We start from the raw sequence: 21,272 nt of genomic DNA on the forward strand, positions 1-21,272 counted from the left end.
CTGCTTAAGGTAATACACGGTCTAAATGAGCAAGCGGCCGAGGCTCCGTGTGTGTGAGAATGTGCTCTCTTTCTCACCCGTATGAAGGCCTCTTTCTCCCTTAGTAAACTCTGCAGTTTCTCTAGCTCTCGGGCCAGCGGAGCCCCTCCCTCTCTCTCCCTCTCTCTCTCCCTGCTCAGCTCGACCAGTTCCCGTTCCCGGGACGCCAGGTGCCTGCGCAGCTCCTGCAGCTGCTCAGTGCGCTCTGCAATTACCTGTCCCAGCCGGTCAGCAGACTCCTGGGAAATAAACAGAGAGAGAGAGAGAGAGAGAGAGAGAGAGAGAGAGAGAACAACAGGAGGGGCAGAAGATAAACAGGGAAGAGAAAAATGAACAGGATCAACATCACTCTGAATCCAACCGAGTAAACAGCAGAGCTGTGTCGTCGTTGTGGCTCTGCACAGGTCTGAGATCAGCAGGGGTGTTTTACCTTGATATACTGATCTCTGTTGTTGATGGTGTTCAACAGGTCCTGGATCTGTGCGTGATGATCCTGGGCCTGCCTGCTACGGTCTGCCAACAGTTCCTGAAACAGACGCTCCTTCAGCTGCACACGAGATTTCAGCTCTTCAACCACCTCACTGGGCCCTGCTGACACTTTCCCCAGCAAAGTAGCACTTAGGTCCTAACACAAAAACACACACAAAGCAAACACACACACACACACACACAAACACACAAAGGGCATATTTACACATGGAGTCAGCCCCCCCCCATCTCCCCCGTTGAGTCAGCACCATTAAAAAGAAGGCTGGTTTTTCTGGTCTGACAGAAACAGGACTAAAACAGGACTGCTGGAAGGCACAGGACAGTTTTGAAGTCACTTTTCACTAAACAATACATCAAAGAGAAACAACTAGAGTTTATCTGTGTGTGTGCGTGTGTGTGTGTGTGTGCGTGTGTGTGTGTGTGTGTGTGTGTGTGTGTGTGTGTGTGTGGGAAGGGGAGGGTGGGGCTGGATACCTCTGCCTCTTTGCTGCGTGTGTGCAGTGCTGTTTGAAGCTGTGTGATAATATTGTCTCTCTCTCTGAGGCTCTGTGCGTGTCTCTCATCACTCTCCTGTTTCAGCCACTTTAGTTTCCTCAAAGCCTCCTGTGTCTGCTCTAACTCCAGTTCCCGACCTCGCACCAGAGCATCCAGACTCTACAACACAAATACAAATATTACATACTCTTCATCAAGTCTTCATCATACTATCCATAAACCAGCATCCCAAACACACGCACACACACACACACAAAACACACACACACACACACACACACACACAAAACACACACACACACACAACACACACACACACCGTGATGGTCTCCTCATTGTTGGAGAGTATGCAGCGCAGTCTCTCCAGGTCTCTCTCCTTTTCTCGGAGCGCTTGCTGCAGCCTGTGGACCTCCGTCTCCTTCTCCTCTAGACAGCGGAACTTCTCATCTATGGAACGCTGAGCAGATAAGAGCACCTCAGTCAAACAGACATACACTTAAACCACACAGGACAATGCAACTTTTCACTTACAGCGCACACACACATTTTATCCGTGGAAACAGCCTCAGAGTGTACACGTGGTGAATGAAAGAGAGATTATACTGTTTATAAATAGCAAACTTTTTTCGATGGATAAATTGACTTGAAACGTTTATCATTTTCTTTGGGCTTTCTGGGAAATTTCCACAGCTCCCTTTATGACTTTAGCTGTTCTTTGTTCTTTTCTTTTCTCCTCTGTAGCTTTTTCTGTGCCGGTGTGACAGTGTTTTACCTCTAGGGCTCTGTCTCTGTCGCGGATTCGGCTCCTAAGCTTGTCTAATAGGGCATCTCGGGGTCTGCTGGTGTCTGCAGGCTGTTCCAGCAACTCAGAGTATTCCTGAGAGAGGCACACAGAAAGACAGAGTGTTTAAGAGTGTGTCTGTGTGTGTGTGTGTGTGCGTGTGTACAAGGTGTGTCTGTGTGTGTGTGTGTGTATCTTACCTCCAGGAGTCTCTCTTTCTCCTGTAAGGACAGCCGAAGTTGAGTGATGGTCTTGTCTCTGTCCATCAGCTGTGAATGTTTTTCTGTCTCATTTTCTCTCAGCTGAGCTTCTTTCATTTGCAACTCTGCACGCAGCTGTTGTATGGTACCACGCAGGTCCTACAGAGGATAATAACACACACTACAAATCAAACACTGCTTAACACACAACCAAAAACAAACACACACACACAAACACACAGACACACATACAGTCACACACACACAAACGCACAGACACAAACACCTACACACAAACACACAAACACAAACACACACACATGTACGCACACACATACATACCTGGTTGTATTTTTCAGTGGTCTCGTGGTGGCGCAGAGCATCTTGCAGGTCTCCATGGAGACGGTCTCTGGTGCGAGTGAGATCCTCGGCGTGTCTCTGGCTCTGTCTATAGGCGCGTTGGCTGGCTTCCAGTTCCAGCTGGCAGGAGAACAGAGAACTCTGCAACCTCACAAGCTCGGTCTGGAGCTGGACCTCGGTTCCTGACCCGCTTCCTCCCTCTGGAACCTGGTGACATACAAGGAAGAGTAGGTACTGTATGTGCGTAGTGATTCCATTGGATTTGAACTCAATCTGAACCCACCTCAGATCCAGTCATTTTAGTCCGGCCACCCCATGTACCTCAGCTAAATTCAGTAAAATTAAATTAATTTCTGTTAGCTCCTGAGTTATCCGGACATTTTGTTGTAAGCACAAACAGAATTTTGGGGGTGTTGAAAAGGAGGATAGCAACAGCAATCCAATAATGCTCATTTCATGCACTCTGTCCTTCAGTGCTGTTTGAATTTGAGTATTTATATGTATGTACTCTTACATCCAGTGTATGTGTGTGTGTGTGTGTGTGTGTATGTGTGTTGATTTATGTGTGCAAGTGTATATGTGTGTGTGTGTGTATGAGGGTAAAGCAAGCCTCACCTGTGTCTGTTGGAACTGATTACGATGGGCCATCTCTCTGAGTTTACACATTGTGGCATTCTGGGCCTCGATTAGCTGGTAAAGCTCTTGAGCCTGATGACAAAACATAGAGAAAGCTTAGAAACTTACTAAAATACAACACTATCACACACACACACACACACACACACACACACACACAGGGTCTGTTCTGAACTTCATACCGCGAGAAGGCTGCTTTGACTAGTTGTGACAGGCAAACAGATGTGTGTACTGGGGGCATGGAGCCCATAGATTCACGATGGTGTCTGTCTGTTTTATTACCTCTGTGTCCTTGGTACTGAGGGATTCTGTCAGCCCCTGTATTGTTCTCTCTTGGCTTTGGGCTGCTTGTGTGATGGACCGCAGTTCAGTCTCCATCTCACATAACTTCTCCTGCAGCTTCTGAACAACACGGGAAGGCAACAGTTAAATAAATAAAACAGATAAACAGCTCAGCCTGACTGTGCTGAAGTCTGCGACTGGGTAATGACTGTTACCTTATTGTTGGTCTCGCTCTCGTGGATCTTGGCCTGCAGGGACTGGACTTGAAGCTGAGCCTTCTGCAGCTCGCTAACACACTGACCAGCTGCACACTCATACTGGTTCAGCTGGCTCTGCTGCTCTTCAATCAAACTCTATAAAGACACACACACACAAACACACACACTGCATATTTGTGCAAAAAACACTTTAACAAAAACACAAACATGCACACACACACCAGTGCCTGGCTAAGAATGTTGACTGGACGATAATGAGTTTTTATATTGGTATGGTTCAATTTTGTTCTGCAAAAAATCAGGGCTGTATTATATCTACTCCCCCAATAACGCTGACAATCAAACAGCGCATGGTACATCTCTTAGTGGTGCAAATAAAATAAAGAGAGATCATTAAACAAAACCAAGGTCAAAATAACTAAAAATCATTAAACAAAGCCAAGGTCAAGCATAGTATTGTAAAGGTTATGAAGTCAGACAATATTAATGTGTGTGTGTGGGCATGTGCGTGTGCGCGTGCGCGCATGTGTATGTGTGTGTGTTGCATCGGGTGACACTGCCTCCAGGGTTCTGTTTGAAAATTAGGCCAGTGGTGGTGCCACTTTCTCTGAGCATTAACCTACTTCAGTTAAAGTGCCTGTATCCTTGGCTTTGGGTTAACATGAGAGGAAGAGGAAAAGAGAGAGAATGTGAGAGTGAGAGAGTGAGAGGGAGAGAGAATAATGATTAAACAAAGATTGTTGCCCTTTTCAGGATGAAAAAGGATAGAGTGCCTGTGATGACACTGCACAGGTCATGAAGTGAGACAAAACATACAGCCCAATGGGCTATTAATTATAATTACTTCAATTAAATTCCATTCTGAATTAAACAATAAACTCAGTACAGTAAACAGTGCAACCATACATAAATTCTGATCATTTAAACTGACTGCCTCACCATAATGGTTGTAAAGGAGAGCTTTGCTAGAGACATCTAGCAATGCTGATACATTGATGTTGATGTTCACTGGGCAGCTGACCAGTCACAGGCTGTATATAATAGCCAATAGATTTCTTCACTAATTACACAAGAACACTTGCTAAACAGGATGTGTCTGCTACTCTAGGTTAGACAGCTAACGGTGCAAGGCTTTTAGCCATGAATCTTTAAACGTCTGTCTGATGTCAGCCATGTATCTCCATTTAGACAACAAAGCACCATTCCTAGTTAGCTGAATTTTGCATCTAGAAATATCTACACCTGTTTGAGGTTGTTGCCACAGCCATTGAGACTGTCAAATCCAGAGTTTCTGTGGGCCAACCAGAGAGTTTAAGTTTGGCGACAACAGTAAAGTGTATTGTTTACTGTTTGAAAAAGATATATGCCCCACATAATGTCATAAAAAAAAATTACATTGTGTGGGGCATACAGACATCTGGACCGCTGGGTCTAGACAATGGTGACCTAATTTCCACCGGTACCTTCTGGAAGCGGAAAGGCATATATTCTATATAGGTGTCCCGCCACATCTCCTCCATCTCCGCCAGCTCCAAACCCACATCCAGCTGGACATGGGGGGTCTCCAGATCTCCCAGCACACAGTCTCCCTCCACATACGCAGTTCTGAGGACCTGCTCTAGGTTGCAAGGTTTATTGCTCGTATGTGCAGGGGTAGGTTTGATCAAGACTGGTAGCCTACTGCCACGAGGGCTTTGAATGGGCCTGTATGTACAATTTTCCAGCAGGCAGAGGGCTAGAGCCAGTTTACCACCAGGTCCGGTGGAGCCTGTAGGAGGCCCCATGTGCTCCTCAGAGAGCGAGTCAGAGTTCTGCTCATCCCTTCCATCTCTGTCCGCCTCTCCATCTTTACGCCCCACGTCAACAGCTGTGTCGAGAGACTCCACTGAGGTGCTGGAACTTGCTCTCTCACCCAGGGTCTGTTCACTGTCGGGCTGCTGCTCTGGCATTAGTGTGGCAGAGGAGGTGCGTTCCTCGGCAAAATTACTGCCAACCATGCTCGCAGAGTACCTAGTGGAAGGCCCACAGGAGAAGCTCCTGGCCAGCTTCCTCGGCACCTTACAGACGGCTTCATAGTCTGAGTCGGCAACCCGCAAGGTTCTACACGTTCGGCACCTGCGCGTACGCAGCCAGGAGGAGACCTCTGACATCTGGCACTGATGGTGGGGGCACTCAAGAGTTTGCTCCTCGTCCTCAGCCCATGACTCGTACATGCAGTAGACCAGGTCCTCCTGCAGGAGGGCACAGTACTTGGCGTCATGGAGGCTGGAGATATCAACAGTGCAGTCTTTCCCCGTGCCAGTCATGACTGTGGCCTCTTCAGAATTGTGTTTCCGATAAAGTGCAGCGATGCATTGTCGCAGCCTGTCCTTCTCCTGCAGCAGTTTGTGCAGACGCTCGATTGACAGTGCCTCCACGCGGGCAATTACGGTGTCGAACCGGTACATACGGTCGAGCATGAAGGCGCACTTGCTGCAAGCAAACTCGCCCCGGCCATCGCGCGTCAGCTCTCGGCCGAGCGCGTGTGAAAGCAGCACTTGCAGGTTCAGTTTGGCAGCTGGATGGAAAATCCATCGCCGTTGGTTACCGCACAGCTCCCGTGCACAAATACGACAGACTTCTTTCATCCTGGAATCCAGTGTAAAATCAAAAGTAGTAGCGATCAAAGCAGTCTCTTTGACTTTCTTGAAATCACAATGGTGAAATGTGCCAGTTAAAATAAATGAGTTTCTTACCCGCTCCCTATGTCCAAAGCTGTCATCTAAAAAATATCTGTCTTCATTGATGCCAAAGTAGCGTCATATTTCTCTCTTTAATAAAGTGCCAACTGTTCAAAAAATATATATATAAACTTCGCGTATAGGTAATAGAAAAATAAACAACTGTGGTACACTAACATTAAATAAATAAATAGTACAAATATATTTATATGATTTTTTCTCCCTAGATCGACTAAGATGAACATAAGCAGCATGTAACGTCAGGCGAGGGGGGCGTCTTCGAAAAGGTAAGAGAAAAAAGCTTGAGGTTTGAACGCACTGTCTGATACAAGTCGATAATAGGCTATTGACGGCTCACACCACAGCCGGTGTCGAAGGAAGGCGTCCAGTTTGCTCTACGCTGAAAGGTGCAACATAAATATTTAGGGTCCCACGGCAATCCATATGCCATCGATTTGTTTGTCCGAGGCAGGCAGATAAGTCATTGCTGGCCCCCATGTGCCTTTAAAAGAGAAATCAGACCTTCTTTCCCATGTATTTCTCTTATTGCATGGCATTCGAAACACGTATCGCTACATCACTACATCCTCTGTCATACGATGGGAGGTCTGCCTCGTCAGACAGATCACCGGTAGTAGCCCTTCAGTCGAACAGAAGAACAGCATCGAATTTACACTCCGGTCTGACGACCCTCTCTGGTATTGAACACTACACAGTCCTCCGGTGATAAATCTTCATGATTTAAAGACAGTCGCTGAGATACATCGCAGCTACTTGGCAGTGTTACCGATTTAAGATGTATGCATTAGATAGCACTGATGTGGCAATGCTTGTGGTTCGCGAGACCTGCAGTTGCGGGATGTACCATTCAAAACCGGTGGGTGTTCGAATATCATTATCTGATTATTATTACAAGTTCCGGCTGCAAAATTGGGGAAAGGTCCCACACATTCACTCAGAGAGCATACAGTTTAATCGGTGAATGAAAAACAAATGCTATATAACTTTATTATACAGCAATTGTAAAAATTAAAGGTTTTGTAACCTCTATTCTCTCCCTTGGAATTCCCCGCCCAGGCTTCACTAAGCCGCACTGTTCAGTTCAATGAGCAGGTGAAATGTCGTTGTTATACTTAGATACATAGTAGCATCGCAACAATTTCCAGTTATTACAGAAACCAGAAGGTTCACATGGAACAGTAACTTCGTACTACACAACTGAGCCGACCAATCAAATAACCGTCAGTGGCATATACAAATATTCATCCAATCGATGTTAATTAAGCTTACAAGAATAAGTACTTCGGTATGTCTTATTTCATTTAATTGTCGTTCAGTTATTGTGGCATGATCGCTTATATTAGCTTCTCTTTAAGTAGGGCTACAGGAAAGAAGCATATTTTTACATACAAATAAATGCAAATTCATTTAAAACAGATTTCAAGGTTCAGGGTTTGAATATTGCAAAATAACACAGATTCATTACCATACCAACAGGATACTATCACACATAGAATAACATCTAATTTAAAATACTGTAAATACCGTTGACATTTTCAAGTCTTTTTCATATGCCATGTCAGCAGAGCAGCCAGTATCAAACAAAGAGACGAGCTTTTTTCAGCAGGGGCATTCTCTGCCTCAGGGCCAACTTGAACTCATTTTTTACTGAACAGGCACAGCAGGCTGAGTGACCTTGGCACTGTATTTTCAGGGTTACTTTATATGCAAACACATCCTATATATGACAGCAGCGACATCAGTCAGTTCAAGGAATGCGGCACAAATGCGGAAGAGCAACTCTGTTTCCTCCTTTAAGACATAAAGCTGAGACTCCATCAGAATTCTCCCAACAAGACACTAACAGCTTTGGTTTGGAGAAAAAAAAAACCCAAAGAGCTACGCTGTGGTAGTAATGATTGCTAACCGAACAAATATGTCTGAGCTGTATGTAAACTGAATGTGGTTACATAAAAAAAAGGCTTGGCAAGGCACATAAGAGCATTTCCAGCAGAAGACGCTTCCCACAGAGACAAGTAATTAATGCTGTATCGCCAGAGCCCAGACACCCTGAGCTTTACACAGGCTTTTATCTACACTATACTGCCTACCAGGGGGCTGTCATCCATCTTCACAAAGGTCACATGTTTCAGTCCAGAGAATGGAAGCTGGCTGAGTAAGAACCTTTTTAAAGGTTTACAGGATCACAGTTTACAAACAAATGGAAGAGCAGAGAAATACTGGAGGATGTCTTTTTGGTCATCATGGGGATTTTATACTAGGGAGGACTTTACCATAACTGCATCAAATTTAAGATATTAAATCATAGATTAAAATATTATTTGAAATATTGCAAAAATATAATATTTACATAAACCTAATGCTAAGATTGATTGAATATATCTAGGGAGTATCTATAGTTACAAACATTAGACTTTCAAGGATTAATCTAATTTGTTTTCAAAGATTCATCACATACACATATTAGTTGGCTATTTTTAGAAGAATGAAGAGGATTAAGTAATTTAGCAATGTTTTCCTGTTTTAAGATGCTCCAGTTACATTCACATGACAAGAGACCAAGCCTGTGTGGAAACCACAGTGCACAAACTCCTGAGGGTGATTAGACAGTCATGCACCACCAGTGTGACAGTGCATAAGAATTTATCAAGTGTACGCGGTCATGATCAGTAGCGATCTATCATCAGACTGATCCACTCAGCATGATAAAACATCAGAAAATATTTTTTTATATTTATTGTATATGTAAGTCACAGTCAGTCTCTCTGTAACAATGCCCTTTAGCCATCCGTTAACACAACAGAATGGGTTCAGTATGACCTACTCATATGACATATGACCTATTGAAACAAACACACACACAGACACGTGCACACACACACACACACTCTCTGTAATCAAGTACACTAAGTGAGGTGAGCTATCCTAAAGGTGAATTCAGGTCAAAAGACAAAGACTTGTTTATCATTATATTTATACAGGATATTGCTACATTGCTTGAAGCTACAGTCAGTCTTGTCTATAGACTATTTATGTAGCTCTTTCATAACCAGCATATGTAGGTGTTACATTCAAGTCATCACTCTTCTTTCTGTGAAAATCTATCAGATGGAAACAAACTCTCCACTAATGCACCAGTTCATGCATCTCCAAAGGTCAGGAGTGAGGGAATGCGTGTGGAATCTGAGCTGAGCTATTCCTGCCAGCAACTATGTTTGCATGTTTCACCCAACTGATTTACAAGTGAAAAATGCTAATGGAAATGGAAGCTTCAGCACTACCCTCAAGCCAAACAGGACTAGCTTTATCCTGATCTGTCAACCTTTTACCAAAGACTGTATGAAAGAGAAGAAAGAAGATGGGAAAGCTCAGCGTTCCCTTAACATCCATTATGTTTCTTAGTTTTCAGTTTTAAGGTTGTGTAAGAAATTACTTTTATATTTTTGCACTCAAAGAATGCGACACAAAAAGGCTTCCAAAATATAAGCATTGCATCATTTATGTTATGTCAGCCCCTTAAAATCCTAATTCTTTAGAGAATTTGTATTTATAGTGCATCATTATATTACAAAGTATATCATTCTATCACAGAGTCATATCTTGGAGTTAAATTCAACAACAAAATGCATGAGGAGCTATGTGTTATAGACAAAAGAAGCACATGTTAATATAATATAATATAATATCATTTTATGCTACATTATACTATACTTTATTATATTATATTATATCATATCATATTATATCATATTATATTATACTATATTATATCAGTCCAGAAGAAAGATACAGGAATAGTTTCAATGTTCTGTGTCTCTAATCTTAACTCAACAGCATGGAAATAAATACATTTTGGTATGATCAAGAAGTAACACAGTCACACTACATCTGCCTCTACAAAACTGCCTCTACAAAACCTATTTTTAATTACGTAGTCTATATTGTCCAAACTTAATGAATGGCATTGCTGTTGACGGAGATGACAGACATAACTATTAAACATTCAACACATGCTGTAGTGTTTTTAGGTGACAGACAAGTTTCCCCAGAGTATGAAAGATGGGAAGACAGCTGTCTCACTTCACTTCCTTTCAACTTCCCAACATAACACTGCGCCCTACGAGTACACAATATATACACAACTGTTCACTGCTGCTACAGCCTTTAAATATACTCACTGAAACAGAAGAACTATAGAAATGAATTCATATATTTCTACTCTTAAATCATACATACTTCAATTTTTAACCCTAAAACAGCAGCATTTGTGCATACGTATACCTGTATGTCCAGTTTTACATTAGACAAGGTAAGTTTCTTTGAGGACAACCTCAACCTCCTTCCAGTAGAGGGCACACTCTGGTTAAATATAGACCAATAGAATGGTGGGATAACACATCCACCCCCACATTCCCACTCATCCACCTACCCACAGACACTCACACACATACCTGCATCTCTTGTTGAATGCGCAGTCTCTCACGGCTCAGCTCCTCCTGGTAAAACTGCAATGAAAGAGAAGATGGTTAATTTGTCATTAAGCAACATAGCGACTGTGACTGCAACATGCAACTGTCAGCAGTATGCCCAATGTCAGTTTGTCATTTCACACAATCTTGTTCAGCCCGGTTTGAGACAAGTAATTTTAAGTCATTATGTTTTATAAGAAATTAAGAGATTAAATGAGTACATACACTCTAGATCTGCTGTGGGTATGAAAGCCTGGATTCAGTCTGCATAACAGATATATCTGTTTGACTTTACTTGAAGCAGTAATATATCAATAATTTGACTCAGAGAACATGTTGTGTGATAAACTAAAGGGTTTTGGAGAAGAGGTTATATTAAGCTGCTTGTGTTTTATGGCTCATGGTTTCCTTAAGACTTAAGTTAGGAATGAATGGAAGCTTATCTATGCAACGGATATCATCACAACAGGTCAAACAACCTTGACAGGCTTTTCTACTCTGCCACACACACTCACACACACACACACTCATACACACACACACACACACACACACACACACACACACACACATACTTCTCCTATATTGTTTCTCATTATAAATAATATATAATACATAGTAATCAAAAGTGTAACTAAAAGTGTTCTGTGAGAAAAGCATGAAAGGAAAATGAATTATTACATAGAACTATGTTTATTTTTTTCTCACTCTTAGGTTTAACATGCTGTAGGAGTGTAAGACTGTTGATGTAAATCACCTCAGCGTCCCTCTCTTTCTGCAGGAGGGTAGAAGAGAGGTCCTGTAACTGATCTTCTAGTTCTCCGACTCTCTCTCTCAGAGAACTCCTCTCTTCCGTCAGCTCTCTGATAGCTCGCTCCTTGGAGTGCACGGCTGCAGTTAGCTCCTCAATGATCCTACATGACGACAATATTGCAGTGGGTCAAATCTGTGTGTCTGTTTGTGTGTGTGTGTTTGTGTTTGTATAAATAAGATATATTCAAGGGTATTGTGGTGACAGTGAAGTGTATGTGTTGGAGATAAAGGTCAGGGTGAGAACTGGCTATTCTCGACCCACGAGGGAGGTGAAGGCTTCTGAGGTCAGAGGGTAATGCAAGCTGGAGTCTCACCTACACGCACTTATGTTGTTACAACGCATGCGTGTGTGTGTAAGCATGTGTGTTTGTGTGTGAGTGAGTGTGTGTGTGTGTATGTGGTGTTGGGGTCGGGGCATGTTAGAGGAGTCCGAATGTTTGTCTGTTTTCAGCAGATTTAATTATCTGAAACAGTGGGTGGGTGTTTGTGTTTGTTTCTAGTAGAAGGTTTGTTTGTGTGTCTTCTTTTTAGATGATTGATGTTATGGGTGCAGAGGTGCTAATACTATGACTCCCTCTTTTTCTTTCTTTTTTTTTTCATAATTACAGTTCAGAGAAACAGCAGTTGACAGACGGCTTCAAACATCTGTGCCATTCCATTCATCCTCATTCAGGATATCTATTAATTATTTCTTTCCCTCACACTCTCCTCACCTCTCTGCGTCTGCTGGCAAGCTCGTGAGCTTCCAGTTCCTGTCCCCTGGGGTATTTTCAGTAGCCATGGCAACACTGGGATGTTGGGATCGGGACTCTGCTAGTGTGGCCATGCGCTCCACCTCATTGCGTGCTAACTGGGCCTCCTGTGGATCATTATCATCATCATCATCATCACCATTACATTTACCATGGAGCAATAGCAGAGACAGGTGGGGCAGCTCAGGCACTTTTACTGACATTTGTAATAGCCTCTTATGGTCACTGGTGCATGAGTGTACTTACCTCCTGCAAGAGCTGGATCTTGGTCTGCAGAACCTCCTGCATGTGATCAATCTCCTGCTGCCTCTCCTCGCACCTTCGCTGCAACTCTGCCTCATTATGATTGGTCAGGCTCTCTGCTGTTATCCTATCAAATCACAAGGGAGACAAGTATTTAGTACATGGCACATGGGATTTTAGTCATAAATAGTTGGTTAGACAACCTAAGCATAGATATACATTCTGTAGCAACTGAATTGTAAATATTTATGTTGAAATATAAATCATTTCATGGTTCAGAGCATCTACACCAACATATTATGGCACTTTCCACTGAATGACTGTTGATGGTCTGGTAGGCAATCTCACACACATACATAAACCTTAAACAAGAAAAGGGCTCAGCCAACAGCAAATGTTTCTTAATGTGTTTTACTACACCATCTGTTTCTCCAAGCTTGGCCAATGATGTCATCTTGGGTAACCCTTCCATTAGGACATGCACAGAGCAGAAAAGGAATGTGAGATGTTCTATATGTTCTACTTCTACTAATAGCATTGAGCCTTCTCACTTGAGTTTTAAAAAGTGACAGATTTGAGATGTGATATACGCATAAGAGCAAAAGAACGGATGGATTTTTCAGTGATACAAATACATACACACAGATCTAGGAATATGGATGTATTGATTAAGTGAGTAAAAAGGAATAGGTTCAATGGTTGTGATAAGACAGACTAATGACGCTATCTGCATATCTGATAAAGGCGTTAAGGGCTTCTTATCTAAAGTCTCGTCATGTTGGTTTAAATGGGAAACATCCGTCAACATATTTTCTCTCAATAGCGATGCTAATTCTGCTGCAGGCTCCTGGAGCAGTAACGCTCTCTCTCTCTCTCTCTCTCTTCCCCTCTCTCTCTCTCACGCACATACACAAACATATGCATACACGCACACACACAGAGACGAGATCCCAGAATGGCCCACGCCACTTTGTCTGTGAGTCTGTGTATCTCAGTGCTAGTTTTAAACTCAGACGAGGAGCCTCAGCTCAGATAACCTAACTTATTTTAATCCAGACTAAATGAATCTTCGGTCATGTTAACGTCGGTCTAAAAGCCATTTGGGGATTGTAGGGACAACATGTCCTCTACTCCGTCATCCCTTCTCTCTCTCTCTCTCTCTCTCTCTCTCTCTCTCTCTCTCTCTCTCTCTCACTTTTTTTTTAATTGATTTGTGTATTTTATCTCTATTAGTTTATTACTATGGAAGTTACAGTTATACAGCACTGTGCTGCAAACTGTGGTGTTTTTAGAGTACCGGTGTTTTTCCCTAGATATGTCAGCCCAGATCGAGGGGTCAGTGTGATTCATAATGTACTGGGTGCAGGCACAGCCATGTGACTGAGGGACTGATGAGCCTGGGTAACAAGCACAGTTTAACTGTGATCAAAGATCACTAAAGGCATGATTAAGGCACATGATGAAAGCGGAGGCATTGCTTTAAATGGCTGTTCTATCCTAATGAACTGTCAGGAACACGAAATCAGTCCCCGTCTCCCGCTCTGTCTTTTCTCAATGACTTTCGTTCTATATACGTCACATCCTCCATGTCTCTGGTCTCTTTCATTCATGAATTATAAAGCGGAGCAGGGCGTGAGTGTTCTGTAATGTGTATGATCAGCACTTGAGTCAATTTCCGGTTGCTGCTGATTCAGACAGCATATGTGTCTGTGTTTCTGTGCAAACCAAACCATTCCCAACGTATCAAATATGATCCATACATTAAAATAGTCCTGAGGATGCATTATGTAAGCTTCAAGATGTCAAGAGGAAAATCCTATTTTTAATACGGCAAATTCAGAGTGACCAAGGCAACATGCCTATATATCATCTTCACACAGCCAACTTAATGTGGTTTTACTGATATCAAGACTTTACAATCGGCCTATATCCACAGCTAATAAGAGATTAATTTCTTCATTTTTTTCTTTCTTTTTTTGATTTTATGAATTCAACCATCTGGCAGTTTTAGCAAATCTCAAATCTCAAGCACTCAGTAACTATACAATTAAAATGTAATTCTGTAAAAAAAAAGAGGTCATGTTTTCCAAAGAGGGAACACAATGTACCTTCTGTGAACAGCTGACAGTCAGTCTCTCTCTCTCTCTCTCTCTTTCTCTCTCTCTACTTTGGTTTCACTCTCTTTCCCCAAAGTACTCTGGAGGCAAGCCATTGGAGGGCTACTATCCCCTTTACAAGTGAGGTGTCACTCTCCTTATCCTCACTGGCATGATAAGAGATAACCCATGCCCTTTTGACTCTGCCAAACTGGACCGCTGTAGTCCCTACACCAGCTGTTGGCTGAAATATGAGCGGGTTTGAATCTGTGCATAGTGCAGGAGTAATCAATATTGATCGCTAGTGTTAGGAGCAGACTTAGTGAATTACAGCATCATTATCTCTCCATAAGGCCATCAAACAAAGAAAAACACTCTTTCTACGCTCCAAGCCGATCGATCATTTGAGTTAATCACAACGTTAAATCCCCGCTTACTACTCTGTGTATGATGCTAAGCAAGTGCAAACACCGTTGGAAAAATGCCTCCTAATTGGTTTTCTGATCTGTGTGATCTGTTGCCAAGACCAGTTTGACATTTACTCTTGCTTTATAGGATTCACATTCGCAATGCTTGGCCAACTGGTCATTTTCACTTGAGAAGTTCCGAAATGTTTATAAGAGTTTTGGTGTTTACGTGAATGTGGGTTGATATTATGATAAATCTATTGGATTATGTTATGTTCCAAATGAACTATGGAACTTTACAGTGTTTGCCCTCCTCTGATGGATGAACAGTCAGCGTACTTGCAATATTAATAATGGGCAAGTGGAATAGGAAATAGAGCTTTTCATAAATTATAAATAAAGGTATTACGGTGTTATATAATAAGAACAGAAAGATTAAGCAGCATGTGGATAAGAAACAGAGACATTCACTTACAAGGCCTTGTCAAGGAGCTGTTGTTTCTCCTGTAGCTCCTGCTTCAAGCTCTCCACCTCTACTTTTAACTCGATGTTCTGAAATTGAAAAAAAAAAACATTTAGAAATCAGATCAATATAAATATAAATATAAATATAAATATATGCGCACACACAAAAAATGCATACACATTAAAATGCATGCACATAAAAAATGTGTATTTATATATACATTCATATATTAAATGAACTCCATACAGACAAATCCTGTGTGTGTACATCCTATTTACCACAAAAATTCATGATTTGGTTTGAAATCTCATTGATCCCCTGATATAATCAAATAGATTCATCGGAAATGTAAGTATGAATGAAGCTGACAACAGAAAAAAAAAAAACCCATACTGCATCTGTGAGACATGAGAGATGTAGTACAAATCATAGCACGTCTACATCTCACGCCACGGGGGGATTTACACAAGGAGATGGAAAGATGATAGGCGGCTGAGCCCCCATTTTTCTAAATGAATGAATCGCTCTCTCCTCTGATGTCTGTATTAAATTAAGGATTTCTCAAAGGACTGGGAGAGATGAGATATCCTGTAGTCGATGTGGAAAGTGAGCGAGTGAGTGGTTGTGTGTGTGTATGTGTGTGAGTGAATGTGTGAGTGTTTGTGCATGCGAGCGTGTGTACAGGTCCGTGTATGCGTGCGGCTAGGAGTGTCTGCTTCGCTCCTAAAGCCTGCTTGATTAATCAGTGTGGAGTCACTTAACACCAGCACTGGGTATCTTTCACCACCGTCATCTCTTTTATATTTAGCTCATAGGAATGTAGCCCAGGGGCTTGGCAGAAGGTGAAGGTTAAACAGCTGCTCTCTCTGTTGTTTACCTGCACTCACACACATACACACACACAAAGAAGAGCCTAAGAAGATCCAGTGCTTTACTGTTCATCAGGATATGAATTTTTACTCTACTAGTGCTGAACAGAGAAAAGGAGCTGAGTGTAGATCTGTATGAGAGCATTGTGTTCCCATCAGCAAAGATATGATTTATCATTTGTATACACATTTTTAGCAGTCACTGGCAACACTAACACAAGAAAATGACGATAGACAAGGTCCATACATTCCTGAGAATGTCACTGACTCACTTAAGGATCTTTCACTGGTCTACAATGTCAAATCATTGTCCTTTATTTGAAACCATCCATGCGATTCATTTCTGACCCTTACTACAACATAAAAACAATATACTCTAAAATTCTCATATATATATAAAATTTTATATGTATATATATATATATATATATAAATATACATACCTATATATAAAGGTGGAAATTAGAAATTATCTGCAGACAGTGTTTCTTCCTGTTGTGTGACCTAAAGCGTCTGTAACCTTTAGGACATTACTGGCTTTCCCAACAGAGAATTCAGCACATTACTCCCTCATAGCAGGACTCAATGTGCCAAATGCAGATGCTACGGATACGTGACGATAGCACCGAAACGCTGGCATCTCAATAACGAGACGTGATGAAAACATGGTGCCCCAGCCAGCTTAACAAGAGGTTGTATGCATAGGAGTGGATGCTAAAACTGACCTACGGCTCATGTAGATATGTAAAGAAAATACATAATCTCTCACAGCCACTGTGCACTCAGGCTGACCTGAGACAGGTTTCCTCCAAAACAAGTTGGAGTGGAGAGCAAGGCAGGTCACATACAACTTAAATATGATCAGAATAGAAAAATAATCAGTATTTCCTGTGATATATCCAAACTGCCAATTAACGTTCAGCTAAAATATCAATTTCTGATGACTTCAACATCTGTATTCTGATCACCTTTTGCTTGTTTGTTTTTTTCTGTTTTCCCTGCCTGGGCCCAGAACAAGGCTAATTATAGCACATAGGCCTCGTCTTTTTCTGTCCCCAAGCCCACAGTAACAGAACCCAGTTTAACCAGACTGGTTTGGATGGCATAAACGAGGCCTGTGATTGGGTGAAGCAGGAGAGAGGTCAAAACCAGTGTGAACTGTATTCCATAACACACATACAGCACAGAGGAGCAAAGCTGAATATCAAATAATACACATACACACAAAAGTGCACGTGCGCACAGACACACACACACACAGAACACGTGTACTGACAAACACAGATACTACATATCTCTGTATTGAACAACTATGTGGAACTCACGCGCCCAGGCACATGTGTAGAAATGTACAAAAACACAAACACATATAAACTGCGATCATAAATCATAAATTTTCACCCCATCTAAACTCCTGGATTCCATTCTACCCCTACCATATCTTACTAAAGAATTTTCATATATGACAGCATCCTAAAGCAGCTAAAGTAGACCTAACATAGTCCGAGCTGCGCTCATATGTTTTACTGCCTTACAAATTTAAACTGTTGTTCAACCGAAGATCTCAAACTCAATGCAGTTTGCCATTAATTAGCTTGCACTGGTCCACACACAATGATGACATTAATGCATAATGGGTAAGCATGCCACTGAGGATTGACCTTATGACTGCTATCACAGTGGAGATGAACAAAAATGCCGCTGGCATGTCACATGCTAATAATTAATATCTAATACCTGGAATTAATGTCCAAGTATGGGTTCACAAGACAAAACATTAAAGCTGTCAATCACCACCCCATTAGTAATTAGTGCTGGTACGCAGATCTGAGTGGAGATCCCCGTGGCTTAGTTCTGCATGCTTTTCCTAACAACTGCTGCTTGACGGTGAGGATAGACAGGTCTGATGATGTCAATGACTTTCCCATTACCAGGCAATAGCAACAGGCATTATCAGTGTGTTCATTAACAAGGGTCCACAACATTCCCTCTCTCTATGTCTATCTATCTCTTTCTCTCTTTCTCTCTCTTTCTCTCTCTCTCTCTGTCTCTCTCTTTCACCTCTCCCTCTCATCTCAGCTTCTCTCTCATAAACAAATGCTCTCTCTCTCTCTCTCTATTTCTCTCTCTCTCTCTCTCTCTCTCTCTCCCTCTCTCTCTTTCTCCCTCACACACACACACACACACACACACACAACAGCTGTTTAGTGGAGTCACCTTCCTCTGACTGGTACAGTAATGAGTTCTTTGGGCAGGTATGTGGTGGCCTTTACCTGGGATTAGTCTCTTTTGGAGCAGCCTGATCTGGAAACAGTGAAACAATGCAAACTAATCTCTTCTGTGGACACACACACACACAGGCCCTGGCACTGATGAGATTGGACATATGACATATGAAACGCTGGCTGATACATAGACAGAGACTCACACAGGCAAACAAAAGCAAACAGACACACGTCTAACAGCATTATACCAACCCTGTACCCATATACCACAGGTAGACCAAATAACCAAGGCATATGAATCTGTCTTAAATCCTGAATTTTAAACTCATATAAACATTTATTTAAAAAAAAAAAAGGACATCCATTACATGTACCTTCTGTGACTCCAAAAATCAAAGTATATAAATTTAGACATGACCTCATTCTTCATATGTTAAGTGCTATGAGCACATAACGTAGTGTTCTCAACTGCAAGATACATTTCACTCATAGACCAGAACAACCCAGATAAAGACACTCTGCTATAGACAGCACACATATCAATTAAAATACTGAATACTCTGACAGACTAATATGTCACAATGAGATGAGTATAGCCATATAGTATAGCCAAAGTATAGCCAAATGAGTATAGCCAAAAAAAAAAAAAAACGTATAAGTGTTTTGGACACAGAACTGATTGAAACATCGATGGAGCTCACCTTCATGCATTAATTCAGTGAGGTCAGGTAAGGAGTATGACTAAAATTCAAGTTCTGCTTTAAAACAATCTGGCACACAATCAAGCTGGACAAATACACTGTTATTCAGAGCGTTTTACGCTTTCTACAGTTCCTTGCTTGACATGCATGAAAACACTGAACACTGAAAATAAACAATTTAAACACAAATGTTTGCTAATTACACCAGTATTGAATATATCAAAAGCTGTACATAACCTGTGCATCATAAGAAACACTTAAAACATGTACACTCACATTCTCTGCTTTATTCAAAACACTGAACTGAATAAATGTGATAAATGTCACACTCTTTGTACGATAATAAACCCTCAACATCGAACCAACTGTGTAATCATCAATCTTACACTTCATTTCTTATGAATAGTAGTAAATGAACTGTGAAACTGACTGGCACTTGGTTAAGAGATATGTGAACAATGTGGTATTCCTAAAAATTCCATCCACTTCAAATATTCCCATCAACGCTGAGCAGCAAGCAACACCAGGGTAATGATTTTAAGAATTTTTCCCAATACACAATGATTCAGATTTTTAATGTACAGACATACAAATGAGAGACAGGACCTGTCAAATATTCAACAAAAAGAGAAATTGCTCAAACAAGACAACACAAAAATTCAACAATGCCAGCATCAAATAAGACAATTAGAAAAGCCTAAATACATCCAAATCTTGCTTTTCAGTTCAGTTTACATTTAGTTTCCAGTTAGATTAGTTAGATGAAATGAACATCTGTAAAAAAAATTTTCTTTGTTATATCTCTAATGACACAATGTTTGAAATGTAAACACAAACCAGGGGTCTGTCAAATTTTAAACTAACCTACACATATTTAAACCCATAACACTGACTTCAAACTCATTTTCCAAGAAATGACCTCAAACTTTTGAAACATATTATGCATTTCATGTTTTCAAATAAGAATTTTCAAACATGATCAAATCTTCAGTCCACCTCTGGCTTGTCTGACCTGACTTTCCTCTTGGCAAAAAACACTTTACACACCGTACAGCGCATTTATTTATCATATTTTGTAGACTCATCGAATTATTTGGTTTTGTTTGTTTTCTTTCTGTACTACCTACTTTACTACAATCTACTTTGTACATATTTTGAGATATTTAATGATATAATATAGTGATATTTTCTGTCTCTCTTAATGCATCTTAATTTCTGACATCACACATCAAATCACATTACAGCTCTGTGTTGTGGTGGAGAAACAGTTTTTTAACTAGTACCTGGGTTACATTAACACTTCCTCCACATGTATCACCCATGTGTGCTTTTCCATTCTGTACCGTAACCACATTTTGTTCATCATTATTTTGAAAGAACGAACATGTAAAATCAACCAGGGACTTCACAATGACCCTCACGTGTGATGATTACAGTAAGACGCACGGCTGCGAGTCACTCACCGTTCTGTACACATCCTCGCTGCTGTCCTCGTACTTCTGCTGGATTCGCTCTTCCAGAAAGTAGATGCGAAGTTTGAGGCTGAAGTTCTCCTTCTTCAGGTCATTGAGGTGCTGTGACAGAGTACGGTAACTGTTAGACATGTCAGGACTTCCTTTCCGGGGGCATTCTCCCCTTAACTCCTCGGCATCGCGACGCAAAGACTACGGGGAAGGATCCTCTATTTACAAAATATACAAAAAACTTTAAATGTCCCTGTTTTATAGATGCATCGCGAACTTAAACACACACAAACACACGCTCTCGCTTTAAAAAAAAACCACACACACACACACAAACACAGGACTGGGGAGGGTCACTGTGTGGGCTGCTTGGCCCTCAGATTCAGAGCTCTGTCCACTTTGACTCCATGGTCAGCTTTGGAGCAGGGAGGAGATGGCATGGCTTTTTTTACTTGAGTGAGGTATCCCAGGAATCTGTAGCAGGCAGAAGACCAGCCTATGGGATCACAGGCACCAGCTATATGTAA

The 21,272-nt window shown here is 41.5% G+C and overlaps 1 protein-coding gene across 1 annotated transcript in view; it reads right to left on the reverse strand.

The window, feature by feature from the left end:
* The window catches only part of LOC115812175 (myomegalin), a 37,445-nt gene extending 16,559 nt beyond the window's left edge, over window positions 1-20,886 (reverse strand). Inside the window, exons 1-17 of the mRNA XM_030774661.1 lie at window positions 20,746-20,886; window positions 15,497-15,573; window positions 12,522-12,645; window positions 12,237-12,382; window positions 11,468-11,624; window positions 10,693-10,746; window positions 4,964-6,184; window positions 3,498-3,635; window positions 3,283-3,402; window positions 2,980-3,072; window positions 2,347-2,571; window positions 2,005-2,163; window positions 1,796-1,900; window positions 1,343-1,480; window positions 1,003-1,182; window positions 470-664; window positions 78-278 (exon numbers count right to left, since the gene is read on the reverse strand). Coding sequence (XP_030630521.1) covers window positions 78-278; window positions 470-664; window positions 1,003-1,182; window positions 1,343-1,480; window positions 1,796-1,900; window positions 2,005-2,163; window positions 2,347-2,571; window positions 2,980-3,072; window positions 3,283-3,402; window positions 3,498-3,635; window positions 4,964-6,184; window positions 10,693-10,746; window positions 11,468-11,624; window positions 12,237-12,382; window positions 12,522-12,645; window positions 15,497-15,573; window positions 20,746-20,886 — 3,474 coding nt within the window. The remainder of the gene's footprint in view (window positions 1-77; window positions 279-469; window positions 665-1,002; window positions 1,183-1,342; window positions 1,481-1,795; window positions 1,901-2,004; window positions 2,164-2,346; window positions 2,572-2,979; window positions 3,073-3,282; window positions 3,403-3,497; window positions 3,636-4,963; window positions 6,185-10,692; window positions 10,747-11,467; window positions 11,625-12,236; window positions 12,383-12,521; window positions 12,646-15,496; window positions 15,574-20,745) is intronic.
* Window positions 20,887-21,272: the final 386 nt, after the last annotated feature.

This window comes from Chanos chanos, chromosome 5 (genome assembly GCF_902362185.1).
Source record: "Chanos chanos chromosome 5, fChaCha1.1, whole genome shotgun sequence".
In the NCBI taxonomy this organism is placed as follows: Eukaryota; Metazoa; Chordata; class Actinopteri; order Gonorynchiformes; family Chanidae; genus Chanos; species Chanos chanos.